The sequence below is a fragment of the Balaenoptera acutorostrata genome, chromosome 1 (genome assembly GCF_949987535.1).
Source record: "Balaenoptera acutorostrata chromosome 1, mBalAcu1.1, whole genome shotgun sequence".
Taxonomy (NCBI): Eukaryota; Metazoa; Chordata; class Mammalia; order Artiodactyla; family Balaenopteridae; genus Balaenoptera; species Balaenoptera acutorostrata.
In genome coordinates this window covers 161,646,941-161,660,491 of record NC_080064.1, presented here as the reverse complement: position 1 = coordinate 161,660,491, position 13,551 = coordinate 161,646,941, and the positions used below count along the sequence as shown (strand labels likewise).

Sequence of the window (13,551 nt, the reverse complement as noted above, 5' to 3'; positions counted from 1 at the left end):
GAAAACTTGCTTTAACCACCTCTCAGGACTGCTGAGAGCCTGCTGTTCTCCCAGCCTCTCCGTGTCCGTCCAGGAAGCTTGCACAAAACATTTCACCCCACAACAAAGCAAACACCTTGTATTACAGGATCTGCAATATCCCTCCCCGCTCCAGGAAGCTGCGGCTCTAAATTCAAGGCTTAGCTAGGAGAGGACGCAGGTCCTTTGCTTCTTTTCCTCCTCCGCCTGCATTTGCTGTTTCATCGTGTTCCTTATCTCCTCCGCCTTATGGGGCTGAAAGTAAAGAGAAACTCAAATCCATCATTTTCACAGTTTGTTGGCAGCTCAAGTTCACCGTTTTGCAGTTGTTTGCAGCTCTTGGAAAAAAAAAAATGTGTGTTCGGAAGGGTGATGGAACCATAGCCTGGTAGGAGAGACAACGGTGCGATGGGATAAATACAGGTAAAAGTCCTTGGAAGCACAGACAGGGAGTGACCGGCTGCTCAGGGATGTGAGAGAAAACTGCAGAGGGGCTGGCATTGGAGTTGAGTCTTCAGGAAAGATTAGAAGTTTCCCAGCCTTTATCTTTGCTGCCCCATCTGCCGAGAAACCAGTCCCTTGGCAATTCCTGTGACTGGCTCTTTTTTTTTTTATGTTAAGACTTTATATTTTTAGAGCAGTTTTAGGTTCATAGCAAAATTGAGGGGGTGGTACAAAGATTGCCCATATACCCCCTGTGCCCACACATGTACAGTTTTCCCCATTATCAACATCGCCCACCAGAGTGGTACATTTGTTACAATGATGAACCTATGCGAACACATCATAACCACTGAAAGTCCACAGTTTACACTATGGTCCACTCTCAGCGTTGTACGTTCTTTGGGTTTGGATGGCTGGTTCTTTTCATTCTTTAGCTCTCATTTCAAACGTCACCTTCTTGAACTGAAGCGTTCATCAGTGGATGAATGGATCAACAAAATGGTGTATACATACAATGAAATATCATTTGGCCTTAAAAAGGAGGGAGATTCTGATGCATGCTTCAACATGGATGAAGCTTGAGGACATATGCTGAGTGAAATAAGCCAGCCACAAATGACAAATATTGTATGATTTTAATTCTGTGAGGTACCAAGAGTAGTCAAATTCATAGGCAGAAAGCATAATGGTGGTCATTGGGGCTGGGGGGAGAGAGGAGTGGGGAGTTAGTGTTCAATGGATATGGAATTTAGGTTTGGGATGATGAAAAATTCTGGAGATGGAAGGTAATGATAGTTGAATAGCAATGTGAATGTACTTAATGCTACTGAACTATACACTAAAAATGGTTAAAATGGTAAATTTTATGTTATGTACATTTTTCAATAATAGAAAAAATAGATTCAAGTTACAACTGAGAAAAGGTCACCTCTTCAAAGAGGCCTTCCCTGACCATCAGGTCTTAAGAAGTCTTCCTACTGCAGTTGGCTGGTTACTCTCTGTTTCATTGCCTTATCTATTTCCTGCACGTCACTCACCACAATCTGAAATTATTGTACTTGTTTCCTTGTAGGCTTCATGAGGACGCAGATCTTGTCTGTTGCCTTCACAGCTCTATCACGCTGCTTGTGCCAGGCTTGGCACATACTAGATGCTGAAGCATGTAGAAGGAAATACTGAAACCTCTATAAAATGCAAAGTGCAATAAATATGTCAAAAATATTATTTATTTCATGTGGCTCTTCTTGATCTGGAAGGATTCCACATAGTGAGGCTAGTTCAGGACCGAGGACCAGATGTGACCAATTGTTGCTAAAGGCAGCAACAATTTGACTTTGACTGATGTAGGCCTGAAACAGAGCCAAGAAGTAGATCGACAAAGTCTCATCAGGGCATGGCTCCTTGAGCCTGCTTTTGGCTGAAAGAAACAGAAACCTCAACTCAGAATGGTTTGGACAGTAAAGACCATTGTCCTTATCATCGCCCATAAAAAGAGATCTCGAGGTAGGGTGCTGCAGGGGTTGGTTAATTCAGTGGCTCATCTAGCATCAAGGCCCCAGTTTCTGTCCATACTTCTATTCTGCCCTTTTCAACACATGAGCTTTGTTGTGAGCTCATGATGACTGCCTTAGCTCCACTGTGCCACACCCAGACACAATAACACAATTACTCTTGTGGAAGAAAAGCAACTATCTTTCCTTGTGTCTCTCTTGGGCAAGTGAAGGAATCTTTCACAGAAGCCCCACACAGATTTCCCCTCATGTGTCCTTAGCCAGGACCGCATACCATGTTCATGCCTAAACCGGTCACAGGCAAGGGGAATGGGACCACCATGACTGGCTTAGACTCATATAGACGCTTGGGATTAAGGATGTATCCAGCTTTCCCCAAAGCACATGACAAGCTAATGGTAGGTGCATGAATTACTCTTGGCATTAGGGAGATGGAAATGCCTATTGGGAAGGCAGCTAGTAGTGTCTACCTCAGGGTGAAATTAGAGGTTTGAATCCATGTCACAATAGCCATCCTGGCATGGAGATGGAAGCATGGATCATTCAAGGGGGCACTGACTATGGAACACCATGGAAGCCCCCAGGCCCCTGCTTCTTACCCACCACTGACCTTAGCTTATTTGGGATCAAACTGGCTACAAAGGGTTTAATGAAGTTGATGCACACCTAGGAACTTGCCTCATCTTGTGATTTCCAAGACAAGTAACCATCACTCAACCTTCATCCAGCATGAGGTTTGCATTTACACAAGGCTGTGTTCAATTCTTATTCTGAAACTCTTTCATTCTTGGATTCAACATATATTTATTGAGCACCCATTTTGTGTCAGGTATTATACTAGGAACTGGGATATAAGAAATAAAGTGTCTGCCTTCATGGAGCTTACTATCTGGTCTGGGGAGAGAACCAACTAACATATTTTTAAAAATTAATTTCACATATGTACTGATATGTACTATGGAGAAAATAGAATGATGGGATAGAGAGTGGTGGGACCAACAGGTTACTTGAGCTAGACGATTAGGGAAACTCTCTGAGGAAGTGAGAGATCTGAGTTGTGAAGGAAAAAGCTAGAAGGAAGATTTGGGGGAAGGATATTCCTTGTAAGTACATACTCTTTGTAGCAAGAATAAGATTAACATGTTTAAGTCATACCAAATCCGCCTGTGTTACTGGAGCTTGGAGGGCAAGGGAGAGAGTGGTAGGGATGAGGCAGAAGTTTCAGTAGCCTTGGAGAAACTATTTTAGTGGGGGAGGGGAAAATCCAAGACTTGGGTTTTGGACATGTTAATTTATCTAGGTGGATTAGCCATTTAAGGGGGGATGTAAGAGGTCCAGAACACAGAGTTGTAGACATGAAGCTGGAAATTATCAGCTTATGGATGATATTTTAAATCTGGGTGAGATCACTTAGGGAGAGATTGTAAAAGAGAAGAGAAAGGCTTCTAGACTCACTAGGTGTATGATTTGAGCATGTTATTCAGCTTCTTTGAGCTTGATTTTTTTTGAATTAATTAATTAATTTTTAACATCTTTATTGGAGTATAATTGCTTTACAATGGTGTGTTAGTTTCTGCTTTAAAACAAAGTGAATCAGCTATACATATACATATATCCCCATATCTCTTCCCTCTTGCGTCTCCCTCCCTCCCACCCTTTGAGCTTGATTTTGAACTTGTCTATAAAGTGAGTTTTATCGTATCTACCTTGCAGAGTTGTTATAAGAATTAAGTTAGATAATGTATGTGAAAGCACCTGGCACAAGGCTTGGTAGAGTCTAAAAAAAAATGTTTTTTTCTTCACGCTGAGTGTCCTCGTTCCATTTTGTTAGATAATAAAGGTATGTATGTGAATCATTAAAATTGGATCTAGGTAAAGTGAGCGTCCAGGATTTGACATTCCTTTTTCTGACTGATCAACTTTCAAAAAATCATTCTTAGGCACTGGTGGATAGATGAGGAAGGAGTTCTATCATATTTTTCTGCTAAAAGAGAGCCCAGATTTCCTTAGATGGGTGAGGGAGGATAGGTGAAAGAAGAGCTGCAGGTATGGGAGAGGAAGGAAAATGAGAAAAAAGTATTTCAGACAGCATATAACGGAACAGTGATGGAAAGCTCAAGATTTCAAACCTTTGTCTTTAGGAGATGGTGTCACTGCCCAGAAATAGACACATCGGATGAGGAGTTAGTCTGGGATGAACGTAGAAGTGATGGTGAGCTTAGTTTTGGCCAGGCTGAGTGTGAGCTCCAGAGAGGGCAACCTGGAGGAGACAGCAAGCAGACAGCAAGCATTTAGGGAATTTTTGTAGCACAGGAGAGAGGCCGGACCTGGAGCTACAGGTTTAGGGGGCTTTGCATGGAGAGGACTGAAGCCTTGAAACTGGTGAGGTCATGGACAAAGTCTAGGGTGAAACCCTTCTCCAAAGAGCTCTTTTACTGCTGTTTAATATTTCATGTGGTTGTTTGGCTTCCCTGTTTGACTGCAAACTTAACTGCTCTTCCACTTTCTCAAAGGTGACTTGGGAAATTGCCTCTCTCAGCTTCAGTTTCCTCAACTCTCAAATGGGACTAATAATACCTACCACATAGACAGTTGGGAGGACGAAAAGAGATCATCTCCTGGAGCGATTAGCATCGTGCCTGGAATGAGGAAGGTAGACAATGAACACTGAATGTCGCCTCGATGTTATTTATTTGATTCAAAACTAAGAAGTGTTCTTGCATACCTGCCAGGTGTATAAACACTTCCTGTTCACTCAGGGTACGTGACAGTGGGGAGGAGGGGTTGAGGTGGGGACTCTAGTCCTATAACTTCCTCCTGCCCAACCCTGAGGTCACATCCTAACTAAGCTTGGGAGAACTGTCCCGTCCCTGGTTTATATCAGTCCCTCCCACATAGGAGGGGAATGGTAGATGGGTGCAGATTCAACTGAAAATAGTCTTTTCCAGTTGCCACGGCCCACATACTGCTCTGAAGCCCGTCTCTAGCACAGATATCTAGGTCTCTTTTCTCCTAGTGGGACTGCCCCAGCTGGACATATGGGCGGTTGTCAGAGGGCTGGCGGGCCCCTGAACAAAAGAGAGAAGCAGCAGGGACACATCTTTCTTGGAAACCAGCCTTAGGCAGCCCAGGATCCCACAGTCTTCCCACCTTCTTTGCTTTTCTGCTGGGATTTGAGGTCACTCCCTCCCCTCAGGGGACACCCACGTGGATCTGACCATTGTGATTTGCTCTCCCCTAGTCTGTGCTCCCAGGGAGGGGAGGGGAAGAAGAGTTTAATTAGGTCTCTGAGTTTCCTGATGCCAGCAAGAGTGCCCTCAGGTTGTCTGATGTGTGAGTAGCTTTGGGCTAGTTTTGAATTATTTTTAGGACTATAAGAAATCAGCTCTGAGACCTGAGTCATGAGCAGGCTTGCAGGAATCTGTGGACGTGGAGCTCTTGGCCCCTGGCATGAAGGGGAAGGAGGGTCTTGCGTTGACCTTGCAGCTTTTCCCTCTCAGAAGCCAAGCAGACAACCCTACGGGGGGCTCAGGGTGTACAGGGTATGCGTCCTTTTAGAAATGCAGCCCTCCTTACCCCACGCCCATCCCATTTCCCCACCAATTTTTTCTAAGCTATTTTGAAACAGCCATGAAAAGGTTTAGAACTGGTTTAAATTCAGGTAACAGTGATGATTCTCTGTTTGCAAAGACCTGGAAACCAGCTGTGCCCTTAAAGCCAAGGAGAAGACTGGATTTAGCTATTGCTGGGAAAACAGCAACTATTTCTCCCACCACCCTGGTTTGGCAACATACAAACATGCCTTCAGAAATTTCAAAGAAAAACTCAGATTTAAAAAAAATAAATGATGACCTAACTTCAATTTACAGAGCAGTTACAAGGCTAGGGCAAAGAATTACACTCAAATAAGGCAGACCTCAAAAATATTGCAGGTTTGGTTCCAGAAAAAAGAATATCAAAGAAAATGAGACACTCTAAGTTTTGTGGTTTCCTAGTGCACATCAAAGTTATGTTTACACTATAGTCTATTAAGTGTGCAATAGCATGACTAAGAGAGCATATATAACTTAATTAAAAAATACTTTATTGTTAAGAATGCTAACCATCACCTGAGCCTTCATAATCTTCTCGCAATAGTAACATGAAAGATCACTGATCACAATCACTGTAACGAATATAATAATGATGAAAAAGTTTGAAATACTGCGAGAATTACCATAACGTGACACAGAGACACGAAGTGAGCAAATGCTGTTGGAAAAATGGCGCCGATAGACGTGCTTGACACGGGGTTGCCACAAACCTTCAATGTGTAAAAAGCACAGTTATCTGTGAAGTACAATAAAGCCCAATACACAAAGTCTGCCTGTACCCCAAATGTTAACATTCTACTATATTGGTTTTATCATTTTCTCTCTCACCACATATACTGATACAGGGTAAGACTGATACAATACTATTCCCTAACCTGCAGACTTTATTCAGTTGTCATCAATTTTCCTATAAAGTCCTTTATAGCAAAAGAAAACCCAGGACTATATTATTCAGTTGTTGCATCACTTTAGTCTGCTTTAATTTTGGACAGTTATTGAGTATCTCTTTGCATTCATGATATTGACATTTTTTCATAGCGCAGGCCACTTAGGTTGTAGAATGACCCTTCCTTCGGGCTTGTCTGATGTTTCTTTGTGATTGCATTCAGGTCGTATGCTCTGGGCAGTAACACCAAAGCTGTGGTGCTGGGTTTTTCTCAGGGCACCGTATCAGGAGGCACGTGCTGCTGTCTCTTTGTTTCATCACCAGTGATGTTAGCTTTGATCATTTGGTTAAGGGGGGATGGGCCAGATTTTTCCACGGTAAAGTGACTTAATTTTCCCTTCTGTAAGGTTACTTTGTAATTAATAAGAATCTTGGGGGGAGGTACTTTGAGTTGGTCTATATACTCCTCTAAATTTCACCCACTAATTTTAGCATCCATTGATGATTCTGGCCTGAATCTATCATTATGATGATGGTTGCCAGGTGCCGGTTTTCTAAATCCATTATTCCTTTCACATTTATTTGTTGGTTTTCTACTGTAAGGAAGAACTTTCTCACGTATCTATCTATCTGTCTATCTATCTATCTATCTATCTATCTATCTATCTCAGTTTTTGAAAACAAAACAGCATGTTAACTAAAAAACCCCGATGTATTCCCACAGTGGGTGTCCTTCCTTGAGCCCTCACTGACAGCAAACGTGTCCAGGCCGGTCTGGTGAGCTGGGGGCCGGCAGAAGGAGTCAGTACACAAGAACTGAACTGCACTGGGGCTCTGTGTGTGGTGGGGGATTCGTGCTGGCCTCTGATGAGGGGCAGGGTGTGGAGGGCAGCAGGCAGGGATTGAAGGAACTGTCTTGTGTGAGACACCATGAATCTAAGAATGTGAGCGGCAGGCATGTGTGTCCCTAGGACAAAGCAGGGCTCACAGTGGGGGACAGGGGAGTTTAATATTCTGGGCACACGGCACCCTGTGCTGTAGGACCATACAACCTGGCAGCAGTGGCTGTGCAGGAAGATGGGGACACTGGGGTCTCACGTGGGTAGTGCCAGTGACTCTCACGCGGGTTTTCAGGAGGACGGGAGCGGGACAGAGGCAGAACATGGCCCACAGGCATGACGGTGGGGAGGGGCACCTACTCTGGGTACTTCCAGAGGCGACTTTGTGGGAGCCCAAGATCTTATATGAGCAGGTCAAGACAAAAGCCAGTTCGATGTCAGAGGCTGGAGAGGCCATGGGACACTGGAGTTCCAATCCACACAGCACTTGCAGCCTGGCAAACAGTCCCTGAAAAATGAGACTCGGTGCACTAGGGGCGGGGCTTGCTTGGATGCAGAGCATAGTGCCAAACTGGTGCGCTGCCCCACCTGCCAGCCGCCCATGCTCGTCAGCACAGTTTGGTTGTCTCCTGCTCATTCCTGGGTGCTCCCCTGGGTTCTGAATGGCAGAGGACCGGTCCTCCTCCTCCAGACTTATGTACACCCGAGGGGACTAACTCTGAACGAGGCACTCGCAAAGAGGGACGAATGCACGAAAGGAGAGCACCCAAGAAAGACGGAAAATGAGGAGACGTGGCAGCACGAGGGAAGCGGCTTCACCACATCTACCAAGTAGCTCCCTAGGAAATACTCAATCTTTCATTTAATTGAAGACCGGAACATTATTATCTCTGGCACGAGAAGGAGTTATCCTAAAGAAAATTTACAGTGGTATTATCATCGACTCAAAAATAAATTACACTTTGGTTTAGTTTAATTTAGTTTCCTAAAATTACACTTTGGTTATATTTGGGTATCATATCAAATCAGGCCGTGTGCATCTGTCTGTGAGAGTGAAGAAATGCTACGTTAGAAAGCCTTAATTTGAAATGCTGGGTGCATTGTCCACTGTGTACACTTTAGCAGTTTTCACTTGGAAGTTGATGGTGATGCAGTGTTTCCTACAATACAGTCTTTACGTCAGGCTTTCGAAGAAATCTTTTCGAAGATTTACAATGCGGGACAGCTCGAATGTTACTTCTGAAGTGATTTTTGGGAAGCTTTGAGATAAGCCAACCTGCACTCCTACAGCTGGGCTGGAGGATGTCCCCAGGGCCTCAGACACCTGCCTGGCCACCAGAGGCTACCTGATCTGGGTCCCTCTTTTCAGGGTGGTGACGGGCACAGTTGTCTGATCACCTGCCCTTGGAAGCTGTGTGTATGATGGTCTCTGAGCTCCCCTGTGCAGAGGTCATCCCTGCTGGATCAGGGAGTCACGTGGAGTCACAGAACAGCTGTCAGAGCCTGACCGGGCCAGCAGGGACTTTCCCACAGAGCTATTACATTTCAATTTCAGTAAATATTTAATGGCAGTCAATACCAGAACAGATGCTCCGGGATGAGAGTTCAGGAAGTACAAACAGGACCTGCCTTCAAAAGATGGACAACCTAGTTGAGATTCAAGTAACATTTATTGGGGAAAAATGGGAGAGAGTGAACAGAGCTTGGGGCTGGCACCACAGGGTTTTGTGTTTGGGTTTTGATCTTGTCACTTATGGGTTTCGGGCACCCAGTAGGACCTTTCAGGGCCTCCATCCACAAGGAGCCTCCGTGTCTCATCATACATGGAGAATAACCATTCTTACCGCATGGGTTTCTCGTAAAGATTAATGGGAGACTAGACAAAAAGCACTCAGCGTGGTGTCTGGCCCAGAATAAGAGCTCAGTAAACAATAGCTGGTTTTTTGAGGGCTTTCACACGCTGGGCACGTTTACCTATGTGGTCTCCCACACCCCGCTGAGCAGGGTGTTATTATTATGCCCCATTTACAGATATAGAAACTCAAGGCCAGAGAGGCGAAGGGCTTGCTTTTAGTTAGCGGTTCATCAGCGGTAGGGCTGCACTTGACGGCCCACCTCCTGGCACCTGACTTGACACCATCCTCACTCTGACACGACTGGCCCTTGCGGTGTCGTGATCATCTATGGAGAAGACATATTCTGGCATCTTCTCAGCAAACACACCACTAATAACAATGATCTCTTACCTTTGTATAATCCCTTTAACTTTCCAAAGTGCTTTCACATCTAGTATCATTTGATCCCCTCCACTCCAAAGACGAGTCTTCTCTGTTCAACTTGCAAAATCAACTCCTGCCAGGGCTTTTTCTGCCTGAAAGACTGAAGCATGGCAGAATAAATGTTCTGGACCGTGTCTTTTCCAGCCTGGGCAGCGGACAAGGTGGCTTTCTTTCTGGGCTGAAAAGTCTCTGTTTTTATTTTGGGCTTTTGTGCAGCACCCGGAACCCAGCCTGCCCCACTTCAAGCTTCTTCCTGCTTTACGTCATGAACTAGGGGAGCGTTTCCTATTTTCTTCAATACTTTGAAAGCCTCTGACTCATCTTGGGATGAAGCAGAAGTCACATTGGTAGGATGCTTGGACCAATCTCTCGTCCTTACACCCCTTGGAATACACACATGTGCACACGTGTGTACACCTGCTGCTTCCCAACTGCCCTAATGAATGAGGCTCAGTGAACACGAATCGATGAAGCTCCACGGAAGTCTGCCACTTGTTTATGGCTCCCTTCCAGGAGCTCAAATGTTGATTATCCACGTGTCTCATCTCCATCTCCTTCAACTTGGCTCAGGGGTGCTCCCATTAATGTTATAGTCACTAGACACGTTATCTTCCTTCTCTTTGAGCAAAGTTATTTTTCAAACACTAAGCACAAATAATTATTCAAGAAACACTTTGCAAAAACAGCATTTATGAAAACCGTACAATTCAAAATCTATTTTAGAAGCTTTTACAAAAAGCAGGAAATTTAGCGGGGGAAGCAGGTGCTGCATTCTTTTCATGATAAATGGCGGTGCATGCCCGGGCGAGGGTGGGGTGGGAGGCTGCCTGACTAGTCCCAGATAGAGTGGTACCAGAAGGTTTTCCAAACACAGCCTCCAAACCAAAATGCCCTTAGACTCAAGCAGCTCTGACCATAAAGGTAAGAATGAGAGATGTGTTTTGCTGGTCTGAGATTTGTAAGAAGTGCAGTTAAGTAAGCAGTTGATTTAGTATCTCACCCCCTCCCCTTGCAGAATTTACCATTTGACATTTGGTGCCTGTGACCTCAGCAGGAGTTCTAAGGACAAAGCAACACCTGTGTCGACTGAAGAGGACATATCTGGGGTCTGGAGGGTCCCCAAAGCGTCTTTGAAGGAAACGTCTTGAAATCAAAAGCCATCTGCTAAGGGAAAACTCTGTTTTTTGTGTTTTACCCCCAGGAATCACTAGGTTCCTAGTGGAGGAGTCCAGGAAGAAGAACAAGACTGACAACAACCATAGCTATCACTTTCCAGAACTTCCTGAGCCACAGACTTCACATACATTATCTTGTTCATCTCATAGCAATCCAGTGAGGTGGGGACCATCCTTATGCCCATTTTCCAGTGGGGGAAACTGAGTCTCACAGTGGTTACGTCCCGCGTGGACAGTCTGTCAGCTGGTGAGTGGCAGAGCCGGCATTTAAACCCCACACCGTTTGGCTCCACATCCCACGCTTTCCCTCCTTACTGCACACTGCATCCCTGGGCCCCTTCCAGCCGCTAGCCCCCCGCCCAAGGGGAGCCACTCTCCTGACTTCCACAGCAGAGGTGAGTCCTTCTGTATTTGTACTTTATGTAAATGGCATCATGCAGTGTGTGCTCTTTGGTGTCTGGCTTCTTTCACTCAACATCAAGTTTGTGAGATTCACCCATGTTGTTGAGTATGTCTGTTGATCATTGGTATGCTCTTGGCCGTACAGAATTCCATTGCGCGACTACGCTTCAGTTTATGTATCCATTCTATTATTGATGGACTTTGAATTGTTTCTTGTTCTTGGCTATTACACAAAGCTGTATTATGCATATATAAACTTTTAAGGTTGTAGATAAAAGAATCTATATAGACAATCATATCATCTGTGGATAATGAGAAATTTTAGGGTTTTTTTCCCCTTTCCAAACCTTATATGTTTTCTTTCTTTTCTTTTTTCTTCCTGATTTTAAAAGCCTTCACTGTTTCACCATTAAAAATAATTTTGTGTAGGTTTTGGTTAGACTTCCCTCATCAGATTAAGGAAATCCCTTTCGATTCTGAGCTAGTTAATTTTTTTAAATCATAAATAGATATTTTGAATTTCATCGAATGTGTTTTCTCTGTCTTTTGAAATAACCATATTGTTTTGTTCTTGTAATGCTAATGGTGTGAAAGATAATTACAGATTTTCTGAAGTTAAACCTTACATTCCTGGAATAAACTCAGCTGAGTCATGATGTGTTATTTTTTTTCATAAAGTGCAGGATTTATTTTGCTAATATTTGTGTAGGATTACTCTCTTTATGTTCCTAAATGAAGTTTCCCTATGATTTTTCTTTATTATATTTTTCCAGTTTTAGCATCAAAGGTAGAGTGGACTCATAGACTGAATTAGGGAATATTCTTTTTCTTTTTTCTTCAAAGAATTTGCATAATATTAGAATGATATGTTCCATGAACACTTGGTAGAATTTACTTGTAAAATCATCTGTGCCTGGTGATTATTTGTAGGAAAATTAAACAATTGATTCACTTGTTTTGATGGTTATGAGCTATTTCTATTTGAGTTGGTTATTTTTCAAAGAATGTGCTCATTTCTTCTAAGTTAATGCATCTTTATGCATTCTTTGGCATGTAGTTTTTTATAGTACTCTCTTATCTTCTTAGTCTCTGATGGATCTCTCATTATATCCCTTTTTATTGTTAATATTATTTGTGCATTTCTCTTTCTTGCACAATTCTCCTAGAGGCTTGCCTATTTTATTCGCGTTTTCTAAGAACCAACTTTAGGTTTTTGTAAATCTTTGTTTTCTATTTCATTAATTTCGACACCTAAAGTTATTTTTCTTTAAATTTATTCTGTTGTTCTTTTTCTAATTTCTTAAGTTGGGTACTTAGCTCATTAATTTTCAGCCTTGCCTCTCTTATACGAATAAGCATTTAAGTCTCTACATTTCTCTCATTTCTCTCGTAGTATCTTTTTTATTGCATTCCAGAAGCCTTGGTATGTTGTATTTTCATTATTGTTTAGTTCTAAATATATTTAAATTTCTCGGGGTCTTTTATCCAAAAGGTATTTAAAAGTGAGATTTAAAAGTTCTAAGCATATGTTTTTGAGGTCTAAATTAATTGCACTGTGGTTGGAAAACTTGGTCCATATGATAAGGGATATTTGAAAATTTTAACCCTTCTTCTATTCCATGGTTAGTCTTTGTAAATATTGTCATATGGAATCTATATATGTTTGATAAATCAAACGATAATTGCATTTTTATATTTTTACTAATTTTTTGTCCTATCAATAAATAAAAGATGTACCTTGAACATTGCCCACTCTGATGATGAGTTTAATTTCCCTATGTACTCTATCAATTTTGCATTACATGTAACATAAGACTTTTTAGAATTGTTTTATCTTTCAGATGTATCAAACATTTTGTTATTGCACAGAGGCCCTATCTATATAACGCTTTTCTGTATTAAAGCCTACCTTTTCTGACAGTAGAAATCTTTCTTTTGGTTAATATTTGCTTCATAAATCTTTCACTTCCAACTTTTCCCTGTCCTTATGTTTGAATGTGTCCCCTGTGAATAGCACATGGCTGAATGTTTTAAAATATCTAGTGTGACTATCTCGGTCCATTGTGTGGTGAGTTTAGTCCTGTTTCATTAACATGATGCAATATTTGTCTGTCTTTCCACTATGCTGTTACCTTCTGCTTCCTATTTATTTTTCCCTCTGCCTATTTTTCTCTTCTTGACTATTAAAACTTTCCATTTTTATTGGCTTTCTCATTCCATTTTTCCTTCTACTCGTTTGGAAGTGATGCTGTACTCTCTTTCTGTTCTCTGATGGTTACCTTTGAAATTATACCATGCAAAACTACTAAACACTAACAATACTACCTCAACCCTCCTAGCAAATCACACAACAATTTCCTCTTTCAACTTTTATACTATTATCCTGAGTATTTTCATTATGTCT

The 13,551-nt window shown here is 42.5% G+C and overlaps 1 protein-coding gene and 1 long non-coding RNA gene across 2 annotated transcripts in view; one reads left to right on the top strand and one right to left on the bottom strand.

The window, feature by feature from the left end:
* LOC103002418 (ras-related protein Rab-7b) overlaps positions 1-11,636 on the top strand; it is an 84,939-nt gene extending 73,303 nt beyond the window's left edge. Inside the window, exon 6 of the mRNA XM_057547619.1 lies at positions 10,772-11,636. Within this exon, the coding sequence (XP_057403602.1) occupies positions 10,772-10,789 (18 nt within the window). The 3' untranslated portion in view covers positions 10,790-11,636. The remainder of the gene's footprint in view (positions 1-10,771) is intronic.
* Positions 4,565-10,775, bottom strand: LOC130708321 (uncharacterized). The gene is made up of 3 exons (XR_009008531.1): positions 9,538-10,775; positions 6,190-6,276; positions 4,565-4,612 (listed from the first exon to the last, which is right to left on the bottom strand). It is a non-coding gene; the product is annotated as an uncharacterized LOC130708321 (long non-coding RNA).
* Positions 11,637-13,551: the final 1,915 nt, after the last annotated feature.